Source organism: Silurus aristotelis (assembly GCF_946808225.1).
Source record: "Silurus aristotelis genome assembly, chromosome: 5".
Taxonomy (NCBI): Eukaryota; Metazoa; Chordata; class Actinopteri; order Siluriformes; family Siluridae; genus Silurus; species Silurus aristotelis.
Window position 1 is genome coordinate 9,743,303 of NC_139578.1, and position 23,584 is coordinate 9,766,886.

Genomic DNA, 23,584 nt, shown 5'->3' on the forward strand with positions numbered 1-23,584 from the left:
TAAAAGCAGACATTTAATATGACTAAGTTATCACAAAGAATGTGGGTGAAGTCTCTTATACATATCAGAGCATAGAATAAACCCTACTGCTGAAAATGTGCTTTGATCAGTATGTATGTATATATGTGTGTGTGTGTGTGTGTGTGTGTGTGTGTGTGCGTAGTCTTGGGGAAAAAAAAAAAAAACCTTCACATGTATTACTGATTTTCCTGAACTAAAACATGTTACTTCCACATTTATTTGCACATCCACTATTTGGCTACTATCCATTGTAAAAAGGGAGAAATAACACTGATCATCTCTTCACCTGTTAGTAGGTGGAATATTTTAGTCAGCAAGTGAACATTTTGTCCTCAAAGTTGACGTGTTAGAAGCAGGAAAAATGGGCAAGCATCAGAATTTGAGCGAGTTTGACATGGGACAAATTTTGACGGCTGGACGACTGGGTCAGAGCATATAAAAACCCTATTTTGGCAAAAATCCTTTTTTTTTTTTGCTGTTACACAATATGCAAATATTATTGCAAGAGATGAAGATAATGCCTACATATCATCAAATTTAGTCACTCATTTTAAGTATTTTTTTATATTCAGAATCATCTCCTTGACAGTGCATAATCATGTTCAATTCAGTTTTATTTATAAATCACTTTTACTAACTAATATGTTCACAAAGCAGTGGCAGATCCCTAGTGAGTAAGCCAGCCAGGACAGTGGCCAGGAAACTGAGAGGCAGTAACCACGAGAGAATTATATTATAATAGTTATATATATAAATGCAGAATAAGTATAGTTTTAGAACACTTGCCTGTTAAATGTGTTGAAAGGATGCTTAATATGAATAGACGTATAAAAAAAAGTTGTGACTATAATAATGAGTACACAGTTCTAATAGTTTAGTTTTTTTTATTAAATAAAGGAATGTACCACAAAAGTATGCAACCAAAACAGAACAAACAAACAGATATTTTACCTCATTGTAAAGCTTTACTGCCTCGGCAAAGTCTCCTTTTGCTTCTGACTGCAGTGCAGTGCATGTGATGGATTTTGTTCCCATCTTTCCACCAAAGATGCCCCTCACAACATCATAATCCCCCAAAGACCGATACAACCTGCCACACAAGAGCAATTCATTCCACTTCTAAAGATGACCATCATAAACAAATATGCTGTACTGACTTAAAAAACTGGAAAAGACAACACAGTGGGGGGGAAGCAGCTGAACTCACTTGGCTAAATGAATCCAGCGGTTTGTGTCCGGGGGAAGCTCCTTCCTGCCTCGTGACCGTTTGGATGGAGGTTCCTCGGGCACACTGGTGCTGTGTGAGAGGCTCTGTTCCAAGAGGAGGATGCCCATGGGCTGCTGCAGACTGGCCAAACAGCTGGCACTGACACTGGCAGGCTGCACATCCAGTAGAGCAGAGTGTTGGTAGCACATGTCCTGCACAGAAATCAAATATATATTTATTACATTTAAATAAATAATAATAAAAAAATGGTACATGATTCAAACTACACTAACATTTATCTACACATTACACATTGCAACTGTGTTTTTGTGTTTATAGACATCTCTTATACTATGAAAGAATACCTTAATGCTTTTTTTGACAACTATACTGTAAATACTATTCTTCTATATTTTATATATATATATATATATATATATATATATATATATATATATATATATATATATATATATATATATATATATAACAAATAACAATATAACATTATTGCCAAAAGTATTGGGTCCTGACCTTTCCTGCAATATGTAGTTCTTTTTCAAACTGGTACCATAAAGCTGGAGGCACTCAATTGTGTAGGACATCTTTGGATGCGCTATAATGCCCCTGTGCACAAAGTGAGCTTCTTGACCTCACCTACATCATTACCTGCCTTTCGTAACACCCTTGTGGCTGATGAACACAAATGTCCACAAGCTCACTCCAAAATCTAGTGGAACATCTTCCCAGAAGAGTGGAGGAGCAAATTGGGACTAAATGTGGAATGAAATGCTTAAAAATCACATACCAAACTTATGACCAGGTGACCCAATACTTTTGGCAATAAAGTGTATATATTCAGCAGTTATGCATCAATTAAATAAAACAATAAAATATATATATATATATAAACCACAAATTGTTACTTTATCAGTGCATTGCTTCAGTATTAATTACTCGTATGCTATACACAGGACATACAGTACACAGTTACAGTAACTAGAGATTTGATTTAAAAACCCATTTAACTAAATCTGTATTTATAGTTGCTGAAACTGACACAGATGCAGCCAAGTCTAATGCCCCACTTATAATATACTGAATTCATAATATCGTTATTTCTGTAGTGGAATGAGCACATAATTATACAGAATAAAATCCTGATGGAAACGAAATCAGACTGTCCACATACTTGCACACAAGCAATAAAAGGTGGAAAGTATGTAGTGCTTTTGTGCAGGAAGTTGTTCATGTCCTGTAATATATTTTTCAGGATTCCCTCCCTCTCTTTAGCAGGCTTGGATTGCTCCATCTCTACCAGCACCCCAGAAAACAGCGAGCTGAACAGCTGCTTGGCGAGGGTGGAGTCTCTCTGTGAAGTTGCAGTTGAAAGAAAGATGATCAGTTCCAAGCACATACAGAACTATTACTTAATGGGAAGCTTTATTTTGATTAAGGGTCTGATTAAGTTCTTACCTGTGCAAGGGCTTGTAAAGGTGCGATTAGACTGCCATACTGGATCTGAATGTCGGGCAGGTCTCCTACCCTGTAGCTACGATACAAGGTCACCTGAGCTTCTCTTTGTATTTTCTGGGTGGCCCTTTTTTCCTGAACAGCATAGAAAATATGAGCTGCAGTTAAAACGGTGCATAGTCACAAATAGCTGCAACAAATTAGTTTTCAGTTCTTATTTTTACCCTTTCAGTTCTTTGTGACTGGATTTCCCTCTTGGCAAACTTTCTGTTTTCTTTCTCTTTGTCCTTCAGGAACCGTCGTCTCAGTCTTAGGATATCAGCACGTCTTTCCCGTTCAGCTGTACGTAAATATACTTTTCTTTTACTGCAATATATACAATGCTATGGTACTCAAGTAAAGTCAGGAAGCTTTCATTGTCCTTTTAACCATATATAGCTGAGGCAGTTTACATTGAAATGAGACAACGTTTCTCCAGAACCCTGGTGCTACATAAAACAACATAGAGCTTCATAAAGGACACAGAGATAAGCACTAAAGTAAGTTGGCCTAACCACTAAAAGTGCATTGTGTGCAAACAGACAACACAAGACTGTGTAGAACAGATACACAAAACAGCACCGATCAGTATACCTAGTGTTTAATATGCTATACAGCACAATGTGCTAAAAAAAACAACAACCTAATAACCAGAGTATACCTGTAAACAAGAACACAAATTGTTGTGCATAACAGCAACAGCAGCAATGAAGAGGAAATTAAAACAGTTATAATACTTATAAGTATAAACATAATATGGGTGGTGCCCTAGACATGGATGTGTGTGAATTAAAATGAATATTGAGTGTGCGTTTGAGTTCAGATTTGCAAATATATATATAACTGACCTGTACTTCGACTGTCTGTCTCATCAGTAGGGTTTGTGAGTCGTTTAGAGCCAAATTTGGCACCTGTGGCTCGCCAGGCTGTGGGCCTCTCTGCTCTCTTCTTCTCGAACACCAGCAGAGACGATACAGAATCAGACAGGGAGTAATCTGCGAGTGTGTCCATACTACTTCCAGTTAACCAGTTATATGCTGAACGCCGACCTGTAAGCAAAAATCAACCATATTAGGGTTGGTAAGATTCAGCACTTCGCATTGGCAAGTTTTAACATATTTGCGTCTGTGATTATTGATATCATTATAATAAATGTGATTACTTTTATTATTTAGAAAGTGAACAATATGTTATATGTAGATTGATTTCTCAAGCATGTTCTCTCAGCACCACTGCTGCTACAGGAATATGAGGTATCACAAAACTACAGAGACGGAGGCGTGTTCTGAGAGTCACATAGAGTATAAACTAACATGGCAGAGGTAGAGCTGCGTCTTCCAGGAGCCTGAACAGGAAAAGAAAGTCTGGTTTTATTTCATATAATTTTTTTTTTTGCACTACAAAGGCCTGTTTGTGAAAGGGCCATGCAGAAGAATTCAGAATGCACTTAAGCACATTTAGGATTTTATGTCTGTCTGGACCAAACTGATTTGTATAGCATTATATTTTTTACATTGCATCGTTTTACATTAAATCACATTGTGTTAACTCAAATAAAAACTGCATCGTAATGGGTGAATCGTATCACATCGCATTGGTAGTTGCTTCAAATGTGTGTATAATATGTATATATGTGCGTGTATGTACAGTACAGACCAAAAGTTTGGACACACCTTCTCATTCAAAGAGTTTTCTTTATTTTCATGACTATGAAAATTGTAGAGTCACACTGAAGGCATCAAGGGCTATTTGACCAAGAAGGTGAGTGTTGGGCTGCTGTGCCAGATGACCTGGCCTCCACAGTCACCAGACCTGAACCCAATCGAGATGGTTTAGGGGTGAGCTGGACCGCAGAGTGAAGGCAAAAGGGCCAACAAGTGCTAAGCATCTCTCGGGGAACTTCAAGACTGTTGGAAGACCATTTCAGGTGACTACCTCTTGAAGCTCATCAAGAGAATGCCAAGAGTGTGCAAAGCAGTATTCAAAGCAAAAGGTGGCTACTTTGAAGAACCTAGAATATGACATTTTTCAGTTGTTTCACACTTTTTTGTTATGTATATAATTCCATATATAATTCCACGTGTTAATTCATAGTTTTGATGCCTTCAGTGTGAATAGTCATGAAAATAAAAAAAATCTTTAAATGAGAAGGTGTGTCCAAACTTTTGGTCTGTACTGTATATTATATATACATATACATATATACATATACATATATACATATACAGAAAGGTACATATGTTGTGTGTTCAGGAGACCAAGTGATAAGGGAGTAAGGCCAGGAACATTGGAGGTGGGTTTAAACTGTTTTATTATGGTGTGGATGGAAAGAGAAATGGTGTAGGGGTGATTATGAAGGAAGAGAACAGTAAGAGTGTAGTGGAGGTAAAGAGAGTTTGGGGTAATGAACGTAAAGCTGGAAGTTAAAGGGGTGAAGATAAATATCATCAGTGCTTATGCTCCACAAGTGGGTTGTGAGATGGAGGAGAAGGAAAAATTCTGAAATGAGTTAGATGAAGTGGTAGAAGGTGTACCTAGGAATGAAAATTGAAATTGGGGCAGACTTTAATGGGCATGTAGGTGAAGGAAACAGAGGTGATGAGGAGGTGATGGGTAGGTATGGTCTTAAGGAGAGGAATGTGGAAGGTCAGATGGTGGTAGATTTTGCAAAAAGGATGGAAATAGCAGTGGTGAACACTTATTTTAAGAAGGAGGAGGATCATAGAGTGACGTATAATAGTGGAGGAAGGTGCACACAGGTGGACATTGGAGACTGTAAGGTGTTGGCGGGGGACAGTGTAGCTAGACAGCATCGGATGGTGTTCTGTAGGATGGTTGTGTAGGAGAAGAAGAAGAGAAGGAGAGTAAAGACTGAAAGAAGAATAAGATGGAAACTGAAGGAGAAAGACTGTAGTGTGAGATTCAGGGAAGAGGTCAGACAGGGTCTCTGTGGTGGTGAAGAGGTGCTGGAATGATTGGACAACTACTGCAGAAGTGATCAGGGAGAAGTATTTAGTGTAAAACCTTAAGTAAAAAGCCAGAGTATAGCACATAAATGTAAACAATTCTATTTATATGTATATATCTAGATAAATAAAAGTATAAATAAATACATAACAAAACACACCACACCGATTAATTTTACAGTTGGATAAAACTGTAGAGCAAAGCACCTGCACCAGGAGCCTGAGTCTGGGAGAATTCCAAAGAGGCCTGGGTAGCTCGGATTTGGCCCTTCATGGCAGGCTGCATCTCAGCACTATCTGCCCGCTGTGTGCCTCCTGCCTGGCTCACCTGAGTCTCCATGAACATTGGAGTGAGCACTGTGCTCCTCAGACGCCAGTTAGAGTCAATCGTGTAATCCTGGATATTACACCAAAAACAATTGTAGACTGTAACAGAGAAATCATGTGGCAAAAAAAAACAAACAGCAATAGCAATACAGCAAGAAAATAAATAAATAATTTTTTGTCTAACATACCAGAAATTTGCACTCGGAAAGTGGGAACTCGAACATATTGCGTGTGTAGTCGGGACTCTGACTGGTCATTTCCAGCAGCAAGTCTGTAGCCAGGCTGAGGAAGCGTTTCTCGATTCGAGCTGAGTAGAGAGAGCTCAGCACCATCAGCAATCTCTCCAGTGTGGCAGGAGGTAAACGCTTCTCATGACTCCAAAAGTTTCGTACGTACAGCCTTAAAAACAACAACAACAAAAAACACGCATGCATAATGAATCAGTTGCTAATTTTAGAATGGTTAACTGGAGGTCATCATTGTATTAATACAGATAGTGTTGCCCCAGACTCACTGTAAGCCCTGGTTTTCATCAGTCAGCCCTTGTAGAAGTGTTTCTTTAGCCTCATTTAATACCTCCACACATGTGCTATCTTCTCTGCTCTCAGCATCACTGTAAACACACAATTACAACAACAGGACCCACAAAGCAACAGAGATTAAAACAAACAACAACAACAACAACAACAACAACAAAAACGCATGCAGAAAATTACAGAAGTCAATGAAGAGACGCCTGAGCCAGCAGTAGTCACCTGTAATTGTCCTGTATCCACATGAGAATGTCGTACATCGTCTCTCTGCATGCAGGGGAGGGGTGAGAAACAAAGGCACTGACTGCCCTCAAAATTTCCTTCATCTCCTCAGGCTTTAGAATGGACAGGATCTTATGTACAATGTCCAGACACACTCTCTGCCTTGCCTCATCTCTGAGAAAGCAGACGTATAACAATAATCAACTACTGTGAAAGAAATATAATTAAAGTTATAGAGGATACAGAGAGCCATGACCACTTGGTTGTTTATTTTCCTATAACCACAGATGATATTTAAAAAAATAAAAATACCACAGCATATTTTCTAAGATTTTTCTTTATTTGTTAATGACGCGTACACTGACCAGGCATCAATTTATGACCTTATAACGTTATGCCTGATGAGTAAATAATAAATAACACTGATTATCTCTTCATCATGGCACCTGTTAGTGGGAGCGATATATTAGGCAGCAAGTGAACATTGTGTCCACAGTGTAAGGATTTCAGCGAGTTTGACGAGGGCAAATTGTGACATCTAGACGACTGGGTCAGAGCATCTCCAAAACTGCAGCCCTGGTGGGATGTTTGTGCTCAGTATCTATTAAAAGTGCTCTAAGGAAGGAACAATGGTGAACCGTAAACCCAAAGGCTGGTCCGTGTGGTCCGATCCAACAGACGAGCTCCCGTAGCTCAGATTTCTGAAGATGATGTTAATGATCGACGGGTCAGAAATGTTTTTTCAGCAATACGGGGATCAACACAATATTGGGCTGGTGGTCATAATGTTATGCCTGATCAGTGTATGTTAGTTACATGGAATGTTGTGGATCATCCCAAAAACAATTCGGTTCCTGTTTTTTACAGTAAGTACAAACAGTGTGCCCTCACTTTCTCTTCAAGGCAATGAAACAGAAAAATTGAGAAATGGCAGAATATGGTGTCTTACAAAGCACTGACACTGGAGACTCCTTCTCTAATAATATTAGGTTCAGTATATCAATAATTATACATTTGAACTTTTTTTTTTTAATTAGATAATCTGCCATACAAGCCCGTTTTAATTAGGAATTACTGAAAATGCATTAAAAAAAAAAAAAAAAACAAAAAAAAAAACAGTGTAAATCTGTATTTAAAAAAAATTATAATAAATTTAAAACATACAGTACAGACCAAAAGTTTGGACACACCTTCTCATTCAAAGAGTTTTCTTTATTTTCATTACTATGAAAATTGTAGAGTCACACTGAAGGCATCAAGGGCTATTTGACCAAGAAGGAGAGTGATGGGGTGCTGCGCCAGATGACCTGGCCTCCACAGTCACCGGACCTGAACCCAATCGAGATGGTTTAGGGGTGAGCTGGACAGCAGAGTGAAGGCAAAAGCGCCAACAAGTGCGAAGCATCTCTGGGAACTCCTTCAAGACTGTTGGAAGACCATTTCAGGTGACTACCTCTTGAAGCTCATCAAGAGAATGCCAAGAGTGTGCAAAGCAGTAATCAAAGCAAAAGGTGGCTACTTTGAAGAACCTAGAATTTTACATTTTTCAGTTGTTTCACACTTTTTTGTTATGTATATAATTCCATATATAATTCCACATGTGTTAATTCATAGTTTTGATGCCTTCAGTGTGAATCTACAATTTTCATAGTCTTGAAAATAAAGAAAACTCTTTGAATGAGAAGGTGTGTCCAAACTTTTGGTCTGTATTGTACATCAGTGTACAAAAAAAAACAAACAATAAAAGCTCTGAGGGTTTATCAATGTAAGAACTAACACATTCATTTCTTCACATGAAAGGGCAATTCGAGGTGGAAAAAAACAACAAGAACATACAAAACTGTAATCTGAGTTCTGGACTAAAATCCAGACGAAGACAACGTTACTTGTGAAAATTACAAAGGGTCTCCATGCCACTGGTTACCTAATTACACAATGTAGCTACCTGTGGGACATCATCTGGGTGAAGCCCTTTGTCTTGAGATGCAGGAAAATATCAGGGATGAGATCGGCACGGCTGAGCACACAATCCAGGCAGTGTGTTTTCAGCACACCGTGTAGTTTTGGCAGCAGGTAAAAAACATGGGTCACGAATCTGTTGTAAATACACACACAATTTCCCATTGAAAATCAGATTTTTAAACTTGCATAGCTAGTCGCTAATGATGCATTAAATGTCCACCTCAACCTACCGATCCACTATTGGTGGGAAGTGCTTAGACAGTTTGCACAAACAAATAACAAATTTGTCATCCAGATCCTTTTTCTTCAAATCCATCAGTTTGGTCACAGCTGCATTCAACAACGGATCCTTGCTTTGCTACATAAACACACATCGAAAACACACAACAGGATTTAACTGCGTCCATACTTCAGCTTTACGGCATAAAAGATTTACGGCGAATGGATTTAACTCACGTTTTCCTTGTCGGTCATGTATTTCAGGATTAACCCGATGATCTCTGCTGCAGCAGAGTAGATCTCTTTATATCTGATAAAGGTCAGGTTGGTGGCCAGGGCCTGAAAATACCTGCCAATTCATATTGGTTGAAAAATTGATAATTGTTGACTTTTTAGATTGAGAAAAAATAAGCAGGAAAATGAGTGCGAAAAGAAGTAGTGACGAAATATATAAAAGTCTGTGTAGCATTAAAATGCATCTGAGAATTGTCCATACAGTTATTCATGACACAGAACAACATGAAGCTATTTCTATTTTCTCCATTACTTTCTATAAGAGCATAGAAATAAGAATAATATTGCTCTTAAAAGACACTAATTTTTATCTAAAGGTAAGTCTTATTTATATATTTAATTTAGAATTATTAATGTGTAAATGTGTAAAAGAATAAAAAATAATACACATTAACATTGAAAAATTAGTAACTAAACTAAAGCGTTATTGTCAGTGATGTAGCCAGTGATGTAACATCCAAAACAGTTCAGATCACACACAGAACCTAATATAATTTTTTTTTTAATACTGAAATCTGGTGGTGATAGTTGCCATTGCTGTTGTTGGCATGATGCTCACCAATGACCTCACATAAACTTTCTTTTGGCTTCTCCCGTTAGGGGTCGCCACAGCGGATCCGCCGCATGTTTGATTTGGCGCCCTTCCTAACGCAACCCTCCCCAATTAATCCTTGCTTGGGACCCGCACTGAAAGTGGCTGGGGTTGGTAACCTGACCGGGAATCAAACCCGGGCCACAGCGGTGACAGTGCCGCATCCTAACCACTAGACCACCCAATAGCCCTCCCAATATCTTCACTATATTACTCAGCCAAAACGGCCACATTTTTTGGGAGAACTGGGATTTCGCATATTTTGTTGGTAAATTGGTTACCAAACAGATGACATCATGTGCCATAACTCCATAACCAAGCAATCAAATCTTCCCACTGTGTTGAATGTTTTGATATGTGTCACTATAATACCCAGAATGCAACTTCCCACACTGAGCTGAATTTTATTACTATGTTACCTGTCTATGTTGTAGTTTTGAGAGTCAGCTAATTTTGTTGTTACACATATTGCACTTATGCTTATTTAGAGAGGGGTATTGGCCTCTTGCATTAAGAACTAGCATTGTTATGTCTAAAGCCTCTGAGAATTAATCATACAAATAATCTGAACAAAAATAACTGGGAGTAAAACAAAAAAAGTCTTGTACCTGTCATGTTCAATTCCACAGGTAGGGTCATAAGGAGGAAGATCATTAGCCAGCACTATGCCTAAGAGCTGCAACCCAACAGAGTTGTCTTTGCTGTTAGGGTCCTTTCCAGAGTAGTACCCAAATATCAAGCTGTTAGGAGAGAAAGAAAGCAAAGAATACACACTATCCTGGCAGTGAAGGAATAATTCATGAAAACCACTAACGTCAGAATACATGGTGGAACAAATCGTACAACGCTGTAGTGAGCGTGTAACGGTATTGTAAAGAAATGTTACCGAATGCGATCCTTTTTTACGTGCGGATCATAGTTAAAAACCAAGTTCCCTCACAAACATTAAGTGGCAGGCTGCAAGTTTGTTTAGTCTCCGCCTCGCACTTTGAGCACTGTCACCGTAGTTACTCACTCTATCCCAGACACATGATTTTTAGTTTGCATGTGCAAAAACTCATATTTTGATTGGTGCGTGAGTGAAATCGCACTTTTCGGCATTTTGTTTTTCGAGAGACTATGGATTCTTTTGCGTTTTATGTACAGCTCCAAGAAATTCATACAAATCCTGACAATCCTGACAATTTCACATATTCAGGAAGTAAATTAATAAAATATGGAAGAAATAAAGACATTTGTGAAAGTGGGCTAAAATAGATAGAATAAATAAGTAGAACATATCTTGAAAATTATATCTAGAAAATTAATTTCTTAAATGTAAAACACATATACACACACAAACTTGTTTATTACCCAAATTGGGTCTAACAAATGTTAAATATTTTATTTTTAATTTTTCCATTTGTTTCATTTTATTGAATCAATTGAAATTCTGCCAATTTAATTGATTACTCAATTTAATTAATATAATAAAAAAAATGCATTGCATTAATTTGATTTATTATATTATATTCAATTTATTTCATTTATTTAATTTCAAACAAGCAGGCATTTTATTTAAAAACGTTTTGAAAATGTAAAATGATGATATTTTCCAAATGTTAATAATGAACAGTGTTAAAAAAATGAAAAAAAAAAAGGAAAAATTTTTTTTTCATGTTTTGCATTTCTTCCCCCTAATTGATCCGAACTGTGACTTAAAAAACCGAGGTACGTACCGAACCGTGAGTTTTGAGTACCGTTACACCTTTACAATGTAGATAGATATTCTCTGCGTGATTTGCACTATATGCCATCATATAGATATTATATAATAGTATTTATCTATTTTACCTGCCAGAAGTAAAATTTAAATACAACTGAAAAGACAAAGGATTTAAAATGTGCTATTCCATACTTGTATGGTATGTGCAGACAGTCTTTCCAGCACTCCACTACGGTGCGGATAATCTCCAGATTGTGCCTGAATACTGCTCTTTTAGAATGAAAACAGTTTTTCATTAGAAACTCCATTAGACGATTGGCCAGAACCTCATCTCTGGTGTTTCCCTGAAAAACCATGAGAAAGACACCACCATAAAGCTGAACAGCATATAAAAAAGTAATGTAAAAAGTGATAGTCAACAGGCTTATGTTTTTCTAAAAATGAGACACAATCTCTAATCACTAGATTATATTTTTATCACACCCTTATTATTAGATTATCATCAACCGATTTTACCTATACTAATAGGCATTATCCTACTTGCCGATAACCAAGAAATGAACCGATGATTTTTAAAACGGATACTGGAAAAAAAACATAAGCACTACACCCGATGTAATTAGTACTGAACATATATATATACACAGTGAGGAAAATAAGTATTTGAACACCCTGCTATTTTGCAAGTTCTCCCACTTAGAAATCATGGAGGGGTCTAAAATTGTCATCGTAGGTGCATGTCCACTGTGAGAGACATAATCTAAAAAAAAAAAAATCCAGAAATCAGAATGTATGATTTTTTTACTATTTATTTGTATGATACAGCTGCAAATAAGTATTTGAACACCTGAGAAAGTCAATGTTAATATTTGGTACAGTAACCTTTTCGATTGAAATTACAGAGGTCAAACATTTCCTGTAGTTTTTCACCAGGTTTGCACACACTGCAGGAGGGATTTTGGCCCACTCCTCCACACAGATCTTCTCTAGATCAGTCAGGTTTCTGGCCTTTCGCTGAGAAACACGGAGTTTAAGCTGCCTCCAAAGATTCTCTATTGGGTTTAGGTCTGGAGACTGGCTAGGCCACGCCAGAACCTTGATATGCTTCTAACAGAGCCACTCCTTGGTTATCCTGGCTGTGTGCTTCGGGTCATTGTCATGTTGGAAGACCCAGCCTCGACCCATCTTCAATGCTCTAACTGAGGGAAGGAGGTTGTTCCCCAAAATCTTGCACTACATGGCCCTGGTCATCCTCTCCTTAATACAGTGCAGTCGCCCTGTCCCATGTGCAGAAAAACACCCCCAAAGCATGATGCGACCACCCCCATGCTTCACAGTAGGGATGGTGTCCTTGGGATGGTACTCATCATTCTTCTTCCTCCAAACACGTTTATTAGAATTATGACCCAAAAGTTCTATTTTGGTCTCATCTGACCACATGACTTTCTCCCATGACTCCTCTGGATCATCCTAATGGTCATTGGCAAACTTAAGACATGCCTGGACATGTGCTGGTTTAAGCAGGGGAACCTTCCGTGCCATGCATGATTTCAAAGCATGATGTCTTGGTGTATTACCTACAGTAACCTTGGAAACGGTGGTCCCAGCTCTTTTCAGGTCATTGACCAGCTCCTCCTGTGTAGTCCTGGGCTGATTTCTCACCTTCCTTAGGATCATTGAGACCCCACGAGGTGGGATCTTGCATGGAGCCCCAGTCCGAGGGAGATTGACAGTCATGTTTAGCTTCTTCCATTTTCTAATGATTGCGCCAACAGTGGACCTTTTTTCACCAAGCTGCTTGGCATTTCCCCGTAGCCCTTTCCAGCCTTGTGGGGTTTTTTCAATTTTGTCTCTAGTGTCTTTGGACAGCTCTTTGGTCTTGGCCATGTTAGTAGTTGGATTCTTACTGATTGTATGGGGTGGACAGGTGTCTTTATGCAGCTAACGACCTCAAACAGGTGCATCAAATTTAGGATAATAAATGTAGTGGAGGTGGACATTTTAAAGGCTGACTAACAGGTCTTTGAGGGTCAGAATTCTAGCTGATAGACAGGTGTTCAAATACTTATTTGCAGCTGTATCATACAAATAAATAGTTTAAAAATCATATATTGTGATTTCTGGATTTTTTTTTTTAGATTATGTCTCTCCCCTCTTCTAAGTGGGAGAACTTGCAAAATAGCTGGGTGTTCAAATACTTATTTTCCTCACTGTATATATATATATATATAATAAACAGTACTAAATCATGAAAATGTGTTAAAATGTAATAAATACGAATATATTATTTAAATATAATTATATCATTATTGAATTCTAAACAATAAATATAATATAGCGCTCTCTGTGCATTGTGCTCTCTCCGTGCAGCATGCGGTCTCACGTGTAAAAAGAGACAGCACATGGGGTCAGTAAACCGCCTCTAGAGGCCGCTCTTGTAGCGACACCGGACCTTCTCAGTAAAAACCGTTAGAAAACTATGGATTTTTTTCAATCAATCAGCAATTAATCAGCAAAACTGATGAATCAGTCAATCTCTATTCCATTACCAGAAACACATGTACACCTAGACATTCATGAGCTGCTGCAACATAAATGAGCAGAGAGACAGGTGTTTCTATTAGCAGTTGCACCTATGAATATATGTATAAAACATATGAATATGAAAATAAGAGTAATCTGAAAATAAAATCTGAAATATCTTTTTTTAAATCCCATTTTGTTCATTTAGGCCATTTTGAAAACTTACATACCTTCGGAGTGGCCAAACTGATCCAGGAGAGAAGAGTGACCACTATATCCACCACCATAAAGTGAATGCCCTCTCCACCATTGTTCCCAGAAACTACCAGCTGTAAGAGTGGACCCAGCCAATGCTTAGCGTAGGGTCGGAACACCTGTGCAGGAAAAATCAAACATGACAGTATATTAAGAGCAGAGAACTACCAAATAAATCAAAGTTAATCTTTAGACCGTTGTTTAAAATAGAATAAGAACAGTGACCTCCTCAGTATTGATAATGAGCTTGGCAATGAACAGTCTGATGTTCAGAGGAGTGGCTGGATTACCCAGTTTCCCATGCAGAAATTTCATCCAGGGAGGAAGATCACACAGTACCACCCCCTTCAAAAAAAAAAAAAACAGGTAACATTAAATTCTAGGTGATATTGAGTAAGGTTCAGTATTGTGAACAGATGTCTAAACTTTCTTTACACACTTCCTCTGCTTTAGGGGTGATGTTGTTTCTCTGCATGTGGCGGAACAGGGCGGTCATTGAAGCCATGCATTCGTGCTGGTTCAGCTCATCCATCTCCAACTCAACACTCTCGTCCTGAGATGGAACCTCCGCATGCCTCTAATGGAGACAACGGGGATATTACTTTGGAATCTTTCTCACAAGCATACACATATATAACATATAGACAGACTCTCTCGGTTTACCCTACCCTTGCTCTACTAGTGCTGCCTTGGCCCTGGGAGTTGTAAGAGAAGCTCTGCACCCCGGTTGAGAAGTCAAACTGACTCATCTCCTCACTGAGACTACTGTCAGCCATGTAGGACTGAGAAGAGAGGTATACTGTTGCATCTGGGAGAAGATGTACAATAATATCGTTGCATTACATAAATACACAAATATTCTAGTTGAATAAGGTGAGGTGTCAAAGTGGTTATATTTAGTATTAGGCAGCAATTCTTGACTCGACAGCTCACCTCCGTTTTCTCCGCTCACTTCCTTTCTGATCATGACATATTTCCTCTTCCTTTCAATGGGAAACTGAGAACACAAACACAAACGAATCCATATAAAAGATAAACAACTGAAAAGAATAACAATATAAATTTGCTGCTGTTATTGAGGGTATAAATTACTTACATCAATCTCTATGGGAAAATCGTATGTCCTCTGGGTGTCAATCAGGTTGGCAAAAATATACTGATTCTATGTACAGGGGGAAGGAAAACTTAGTCAGATAAAAATAAAAAATACAAGATATACGGAGTCTTTGATAAATACATGAAGTTACTTATACAATGATAATGCAATACTGTACCGAAACAATGGTTTAAGTATAAACTAGTCTAGCCAAGCTCCTATTAAATGGCTCAGGTGTACACACTAAGTAGCGAACATCCTGAGCCCACCTTTTCAGGTTTCTCAGTAAAAAGGAAGCCCTGGTAGAACTTGGTCTCGTTAAAGCTGCAGCTGATGACAGCGATGGCGCAGTTGTAAGCGGAACAGTGATACAGCCTCCTCAATTCAAGCAAAGCGCTCTCCCCTGCCATGTTCTCAGTGAAAGCTTCAAAACATGACCTGCAACACAAAGACAATGTAAATGCACCTTTAAATCATAAGGGCTGTAATAGTGGTGCAGCAGTAGCTCTGTGATAAACCTTTTATTCAAGTCATAAATTAGTTTAGCACTTAAAAACCCTAGAAAATGTTTTCTACCCTCCAGTGTTATATTATTATTGGTTTTGTGGTTTTTTTTTATTAATTATTATTTTAATCTGTTGTGAATTTCTGGGTTCATTTAATGGAAATAAGTTTTTCATATATTTTATTTTCAATTTTCCATTCAAGGAAAAGGGAGAAGAAGATTGAAGAGATTTCATTGATCACTTTCTCTTTCTTACCATAATAATATAATTATTATTAATTCTTCACTCACTTAAGTAGAGTCTTGGATAACTCATTCCCCTCTGACTTGACTGGGCCGCAGAAGGCCTGGTTGATGGCAGAGTCTTTAGAGTAAACCTCGTCTTTAGGCAGACGAGAGTAAAGCAACTCTAAAAGCTTACAGCAGCCGATCTTCATGATGATTTGAATCTCGAATGCAGACTCAAGGGACTGAGGCAAAGGAAAGTCATACAGAATTTCTGCTCATGGGTAGATCTTTGCTGTTTTGTAATGTTTACTTACGATTATAAAGGCGCTACTTACTTTCGTGAAGCGTGCCTGTAGACTAGTCATGATGTTAGCCACATTCGAGATAAAAAACTGAGACAGTGCATTAGTACTACAGTGAATGGCCAGTGGAACCAGCACTCTGTCCAGCAAGCCCAGCAGCATGGAGTTCTGAGAAACATCTTTATCTTGGAACATCTGGTAGACGGTGCAGAGAAGAACGTCACAACGTGGCCTGTTAGAATAGATTTACAGGCTGAAGGGGAGGATTTGAGACATACAAAACTCAGAATGAGAATGTAATTGTTTCTCTGCTTACTGTCGTGCAATTTTCTGGAAGCAGGTCTGAAAGAGGTCTTCCATGATGTGCTTTTTGTCACGACACAGTACTTTGGTCATCAGTTTCAACAGGAGAGGACTCTGAGATAGCTCCAAAGCATCTAAAAACTGAAATTAGGCATAAACATCTAAATGAGAAAATGTTAACCGTATAAATACAGACCTACACTATTAATTATATATCTCAATCATTTTAGGAAGTATTTAAAGAAAATACATGCAACATTTATCAAGAAATTTCCCCACTGTGGGACGAATAAAGGTATATCTTAAGCTGTCAAGAGTTACACACCTTTCCCACTAAAAATCTTTTTTTACATGGAAACCGTATCTTCATTGAGCTCATTTTGTGCATAGGGACACTGTCATGCTGGAACAGTTTCGGGTTTTGGAAATTGTAATGCCAAGACATTTAATATAAATGTGTCCCTCCAACTTTGTGGTATGGTTTTACAAGACCGGCGTCCACAGTGTACATACGTGCATATAAGACCCTCCCCCACCTTACAAACGAGTTACGGTTCGTACCATGAATTTGTTCGTAAATTACTGTGTTCGTTATTGACTACGCATATCTCCTAATGATGTAAGAGCTATAAATACTGTCAACAAACAATAAAATATATGAAAACAAATCGAAATACTGTATACAATATTTTGTATTAAGTAACAAAAAAGAAAAATTAATAAAAAAAGGAAAAGATTCTTTTAAAAAAGAAATCCCTTCGCCCTTATTCATGCGCATCATCTCCTCCGCATTGAATTTTTTCGACTCCAAACAATTTTCACTTTGAGGACAGGTTTGTTCGTATAATTTATTTGTTTGTTTATCTATTTCTGTTAAAACATTTAGTCTAATCTCTTTAGAATAAAATTTTTTTTAGCTTAACTGTACATGTAGACACCCCTACAAATTAGGGAATATACAGTATGAGGTCATTAAGGTGTTCACGTTTAACATGACACGCGTTTACCTTACGAACACAATCCATGTAATTGTTGCACTGGAGCGATCCACGTGGGAACTCGTCCGACTGCATGGGGAAATGAGCAGCTACTAAAGCCTCCAGAGCTCTCTGAAGCTCGTCCAAAGGACCACTGGGTAACGTAGTGAAGAATGGCAGCATGATCAGAGCCTGGCTCTGTGGGTTGCAAAAATGATATTTAAATGTGTTTTCAATATGAAATATAAACAGAATTTGACACAGGCATTTAAACATTATTACATAACGAATTCATTTAACTCACTACCTTTAGATTTAAAGGCAGAGCTGCATCTGTGATGAGGGTGGTAAAGGTAGAAAACACAGCTTCAAATGCTGGGTGACTAGTATTTGTGCTTACTGAAGAGTCAATCTGGACAACAAAGATTATACAAACTACATAAACCAGGAATCAATCAGGTATCATTAGTTTTCTGTACATATGTAAAGTGTCTAATGAGCATTGACACTTTACTGGTACCTGCAGAACTTTGGAAACCAGTGTAAAGGTTGAAGTTTTGCTCTCCGGTGAGGAGGACGGGCCCGTCCACCAGGGTTTCAGCAAGTTCCACTGCTTCAGTACTTGCTCTGCCAATCTCGAGCCTTGAGTCTTCCTGACAGAACGCTCACGGAAACTGTGGTCCAACATGCCATTGAGAAGGACACTAACCTGAGAAACAACAAATATCGCATTCCAACATACACTAAAAGACAGCGAATGATAAGGAAAATGAAGCCCAACAAAAGATTACTAGGTTGAGCTGAAGGGGTTGGGTTTCCTATTAATATCAAAGAGTTCAAACCACATACAACTCGTTCTACATTAGTATAACAAGTGGCCCAGCCATTTTTTTGCAAATAAACTGATAAAATGTACAAAAAATATATATAAAGATTTATAGCCTAACCATAATCTTATCCATTCAAGATTTAGACATGAGGTTATATGCAACAAGGAAACAAATAAGGCCTGATTTCACTAAGGGAAAGGGCCCCAACACCGAATTTCATTTATTTCATGAAGGAAATCTTACCATGGCAGGGTTCTGCGTGGCTGCAGTAAGCAGCAGAGGCACCGAGTGGTCCAGCTGCTGTAAAAGTTCTGCATTGGTGACGTTTTGGAAAAGGCTGTAGAAATATTCTCCATGGGAGAAGCTGAGAAAGTGAGGATTCAGGCTACCAGATAGAGGCACGGACAGAGTGATCGAGTTGAGCAGCAGACCCACCAGCTGCTCGGTCTGTGTCGTAAAAGAACAAGCATTTCATTCGTTTCATTATTGTAGATAAAATTATTATCTACACTATTATCTTAAAATTATAAACAAAAATTCTGAAAAAATGCTGTTTGGGTAGAAAAAATTAATTTAAGAAAATACAACCAACAAGCATGTTTACCTGATCACCCAGTGAGAAAGCCAGCTGCACAAGACCATTAGCCAGCTTTCTGCTACTGACATCCATGGAGGGAAGAGTCTTTCTGTTCTCACCAGGTGCAATGCCTTTGTATACAGCCATAAGAAGTCTAGAACCTAAAGAGCTGCTGTAAGCCAAATCCTGGACAAACCAAAAAAAAAACAAAAAAACAACAGATGCCAAGTGTAAAGGGATCAAAAGCACAAACAATCTGACTTGAAATCAAAGAAAAATGTAGGTTACCTGGGTGTGTAAAACAGAGCTGAGAATCCCACTCTGGTGAAGCTGTTTAGAGGCTGAGAGTACAAGTTCTAATTTGGCATAGCTGTTTTGAGTGTCTAGATCATAAAGATCTACATCACACAACTCCTCCACACTGTTTGGGCAAACATAAAAACAAAAAACAACTATTTATTCAATAAATCAAGTTTAAACTAAAGTAACATTAGTATTATAAGCAGTAGTAGTTGCACCAGACCATTGGGCAGTTATCTTCTGTCTAATGCCATTCTCCAGATTATTCCTGTAAGGTGTTGCGGCCAGAGCTTTCAGCAGTGGTACGCACACCTCTGGCAAACGAGTCATCACCTCCAAATCAGCCATGTTGAAACCAATAGAAGAGGGTTCACATACAGTCATGCTGACCAGTGTGAAAAAAGTGGCAGTGAAAAAGTCCTGCTCCAGCAGCTGAAAGGAGATTTCCACACAATGCATTAGACGATTTATGTCCCAGTATAGCCCAACAAAATGCACCATTTAGAAAAGCATCAGACCTTCCAGACGTCCTTCTGGCATTTCAGCAGCATGGTGGAGAACTCCAGCAGGCGCACTATGATGGTGCACTTGCTGTAGTTGTAGAGCTCTTTCTCACGAGGGCTAAAGTGTGACCAAGTCGAGTCATCTGATTTGAAGAAGGCCCTGGCAGCTTTCAGGTCGTGCAATGCCAGTTCTGTCAGGAAGAAACGGAGAGCTGGTAGGAAGCGGGACTCCTCACGTGAATCTGGAAAAAAATAAAAATAAGAAAAAATCTGAGACAAGTATTTTTAGTGAAGTAGTTAATAGTATAAGAACAGGTTTAACATAGCATTTTACACAGACTAGGCATAACATTATGACCTGTAAAGTGAATGACACTGATTATCATGGCACCTGTTAGTAGGTGGAATATTTTAGCAAGTGAACATTTTGTCCTCAAAGTAGACATGTTAGTAGCAGGAAAAATGGGCAAGCGTAAGCATTTGAGAGAGTTTGACAAGGGACAAATTGGGATGGATTGACGATGTTCCCGGTCTACAGTGGTCAGTGTCTATCAAAAGAGGACCAGGAAGGAACAGTGGTGAACCAGTTCCAATCCGACAGATGAACTACTGTAGTTTCATTTGCTAAAAAGGATTATGCTGTTAATGCTTGATGGGTCAGAACTGTTTTTGGCAGCAAAGGGGGACATTATTAGGGAAGTGGTCATGATGTAATGAATGATCGGTGTAATAAAGGCCATAAAGGTATGCCTGGTGGGTGTATATTATGAATTGTCCCAATGAATTGGCTATTTCTAAAGAAACAATGACCTTATACAATGATACATAAGTGCATCTTTGCTATTGTCATCTGACTATTGTCAGAGCTACAGAAAATTGCAGTATACCACATTAAATTAAGAACCTTAACAGCACTGGATTGTTCATTTAGCAGTTTTCTGATCATTATTTGTTCCTACAATCTATAATCTTGAACACTGGTAAGTATGGCTACTCAGGCCTACCCAGAATTCTTTGGGGCTGCATGAGCCGGAGGCTGGTGAAGGTGTTGTAGCAGTCAAGAACTGCCAGTAGAAGATCCATCCACTGTAGGGTGGCCCGAACGCTGAAAGGGGCTTCCACTTCTCTCAAAGTGGGTTGGTAGAGCAATCCTCCTCCTTCCAGACGTGTAATTAAAAAAATCTGACCCTCATTTTTTACTTGCTCCTCCAGCCACTGTGCTGCAGTAGTCTTACCTGAGCATGGGGGGGGGGGGGATTTATTAATACAAAAATCAATGTGAGTCTGATATCACACAATTACATACAACTCTTGGTCCTCAATTTGAGCAAGACTGGTAATTATATTATCAGTGTATGAGGAAGACAACCTGGCAGAAGTGGAACAAACTCGTAGAAAAGCTTAAGGCACTTGTGACGACATTCGGTCTGTGGACGTCCACATTGGGTCAGCAACCATGTGACCATTTCACTGAGACTCAGAGACTGATCAGGAGGGAAACCCCTGTGGACAGTACAAAAATGTTATCATCTGGGTTAGAGGTTTAGGCGATCAGTCATTATCGGACATACTCAGACACACGATCTCATACCGTACCTGGGTATGCGTCTCTTGATGTTCTGATTCAGCGAGTCTGCCTTTTGTTTGATTATCCTTTTAACATGGTCCAAAGCACTGCAGCACTGCTGTATAGTTCCTGTAAGGATTAAACCAAACATAAAATATGACACGTAATCAGATCAACTATATAAAGAAAAAAATTGCAACAAGCAAATCTCTTACCCAGTGATTTTTCATCGGAGTGTGCTAAAGCCAAGCTCTCCACAAATACCACCAACACTTCAAATACAAACTGCTGCACCAGAGAGTTTTCTTCTCTGAAGGAGAAAGAGTCAAAAACATAACATTTTATTCATTAGACTCACTATTATGCCTAAAATCCTTAAACCAGGTTCCTATACATGCCATTAGGTTCTCTATGGTCAGTGTGGGGACTCATTGTCCCAGTCACATTGAAGAATATACACACCTGAAGTGTCTGTAGATGTTGTTAAAAGCCAGTGCTGCTCCCAGTCGCTTGAATACGTTAGGGTGCAGCGCAAGACTATAAATGCGCTTGAACATGGACTTGATGTTGGCCGGACTCTTTTTCTGCTGCTCTGGGGTGGTCTGTTTGATCGACCACTTCACAAACTCTTGAATGCAGCGGCCACTAAAGTCCCTCAAGGTGCTGTCTAGTGGGTCCACCACTCCATCCTAGAGTTCAAAACCACCACAGACATCATTTAAAGGATACAATATACTTAAACAAATCAAATTACTTTCGTATTAATCAAAAATATCAGGATTATTTTATTTTCATAAAAATCCATTGGAAGGTTTGGATGGAACTGGCCCAAGGGGGAAAGTAGGTAAATTGTGTATTAACCCCAGACCCAAATTACTATGTAAAGAATAAAAACATGTACATGGACGATACAACATATAATTTAATAATTCATAGTTGTAAAAAAAAAAAAAAAAAAACAGACCCCTGTAAAGACCCTCGGTCTTTAGCTCTGTTGTAAAGAGAATGCAAAGTTAAAACTTTAGATAAAACTGTGGACTGCTGCATAATAGACAATCGTTGTACTAATGTAAAAAAAAAAATTCTTGCTGAAATGACTGACCTTCTGATTACAATTTTCAATTTGTTTATATGCAACGTCATCATACAAGTCTCTATAGAAGTTTCTATAGAAACAACTATGACAAATAATGTAGAAGAATGAGTGCCTTGAATATATTCTGTGCATCATAACAGCCACTGATACCTTTAAAGCATTTTCTCTTCAAATAAGATTTGACAACATTGATATTTACCAGAATGGCTTCCAGGACAGCGACTGTGTCCTGACTCTCAAACTTTTTGTTGTTGGTGAACCAGTGGATCAGCTGCATCACCAAAGGCTCAAAAAGCTGCCTAGTCACCTGAGAGAAGTGAGCAAGTACACACATTAATCCTAACACTATTTATTGGACAAAATCCACAAAAGATTAAAAAAATAAATAAATCGCTATAATGAGCTGTAAAATGTAGTTAATTCAAAGTGATATATTATGTTCGATCATGTGCTATTAGTACTCACCTGGTCGACATCACAAGCTAAGCGTAGTAGCACAGGGAAAACTCGTTTGTGCAGGTTGTACATGGGTGGACTCGACTTCACACCCTCTGCCATTTGAGCTCCTCTCCCCACCATATACACCACCAGACTGTGGAGAAGCTCACATGCCACCACCTAGACCCACATAGGGGAGAGTGATCTCAAGGAGTCATCAATGAATCCATAGAAGGCCATAAAAGGGTCTGTAATTCAGCTATTATCTAATCACGTTTATTTATGCCTGTTATGCTGCTCTCTGATTCAGAGTTTAGCTAAAGGACTAAAGGAAGAAGACGTTCATAAACCAGATTTTCCGAACTTCTTATCCATCTAGTCCACTATCTTATCCACAAGTCCACTTTCCTTTGTATATAATAACATTTATAATTATATATACTATGCAAAATGCACCCTTTAGCCATTAGCTTCTTGTCCTGACAATTTTCTATTTTACAAACTTTAAATACCCCTGTACAATA

General features: G+C 38.5%; 1 protein-coding gene across 1 annotated transcript in view; it reads right to left on the bottom strand.

The window, feature by feature from the left end:
- Positions 1 to 23,584, bottom strand: part of prkdc (protein kinase, DNA-activated, catalytic subunit) — a 55,025-nt gene that overhangs the window by 14,179 nt on the left and 17,262 nt on the right. Inside the window, exons 25-64 of the mRNA XM_083541909.1 lie at positions 23,088 to 23,240; positions 22,822 to 22,929; positions 21,989 to 22,215; positions 21,742 to 21,836; positions 21,556 to 21,655; positions 21,329 to 21,462; positions 20,964 to 21,194; positions 19,975 to 20,201; positions 19,680 to 19,888; positions 19,445 to 19,577; positions 19,184 to 19,342; positions 18,823 to 19,026; positions 18,270 to 18,458; positions 18,057 to 18,161; positions 17,780 to 17,947; positions 16,786 to 16,913; positions 16,503 to 16,701; positions 16,231 to 16,409; positions 15,704 to 15,872; positions 15,435 to 15,500; positions 15,272 to 15,335; positions 15,007 to 15,146; positions 14,778 to 14,915; positions 14,564 to 14,683; positions 14,314 to 14,457; positions 11,753 to 11,904; positions 10,464 to 10,595; positions 9,207 to 9,318; positions 8,981 to 9,108; positions 8,734 to 8,883; positions 6,789 to 6,962; positions 6,548 to 6,646; positions 6,222 to 6,432; positions 5,914 to 6,103; positions 3,589 to 3,789; positions 2,926 to 3,041; positions 2,705 to 2,836; positions 2,421 to 2,600; positions 1,229 to 1,440; positions 973 to 1,111 (exon numbers count right to left, since the gene is read on the bottom strand). Coding sequence (XP_083398035.1) covers positions 973 to 1,111; positions 1,229 to 1,440; positions 2,421 to 2,600; positions 2,705 to 2,836; positions 2,926 to 3,041; positions 3,589 to 3,789; positions 5,914 to 6,103; positions 6,222 to 6,432; positions 6,548 to 6,646; positions 6,789 to 6,962; positions 8,734 to 8,883; positions 8,981 to 9,108; positions 9,207 to 9,318; positions 10,464 to 10,595; positions 11,753 to 11,904; positions 14,314 to 14,457; positions 14,564 to 14,683; positions 14,778 to 14,915; positions 15,007 to 15,146; positions 15,272 to 15,335; positions 15,435 to 15,500; positions 15,704 to 15,872; positions 16,231 to 16,409; positions 16,503 to 16,701; positions 16,786 to 16,913; positions 17,780 to 17,947; positions 18,057 to 18,161; positions 18,270 to 18,458; positions 18,823 to 19,026; positions 19,184 to 19,342; positions 19,445 to 19,577; positions 19,680 to 19,888; positions 19,975 to 20,201; positions 20,964 to 21,194; positions 21,329 to 21,462; positions 21,556 to 21,655; positions 21,742 to 21,836; positions 21,989 to 22,215; positions 22,822 to 22,929; positions 23,088 to 23,240 — 6,117 coding nt within the window. The remainder of the gene's footprint in view (positions 1 to 972; positions 1,112 to 1,228; positions 1,441 to 2,420; positions 2,601 to 2,704; positions 2,837 to 2,925; positions 3,042 to 3,588; positions 3,790 to 5,913; positions 6,104 to 6,221; positions 6,433 to 6,547; positions 6,647 to 6,788; positions 6,963 to 8,733; positions 8,884 to 8,980; positions 9,109 to 9,206; positions 9,319 to 10,463; positions 10,596 to 11,752; positions 11,905 to 14,313; positions 14,458 to 14,563; positions 14,684 to 14,777; positions 14,916 to 15,006; positions 15,147 to 15,271; positions 15,336 to 15,434; positions 15,501 to 15,703; positions 15,873 to 16,230; positions 16,410 to 16,502; positions 16,702 to 16,785; positions 16,914 to 17,779; positions 17,948 to 18,056; positions 18,162 to 18,269; positions 18,459 to 18,822; positions 19,027 to 19,183; positions 19,343 to 19,444; positions 19,578 to 19,679; positions 19,889 to 19,974; positions 20,202 to 20,963; positions 21,195 to 21,328; positions 21,463 to 21,555; positions 21,656 to 21,741; positions 21,837 to 21,988; positions 22,216 to 22,821; positions 22,930 to 23,087; positions 23,241 to 23,584) is intronic.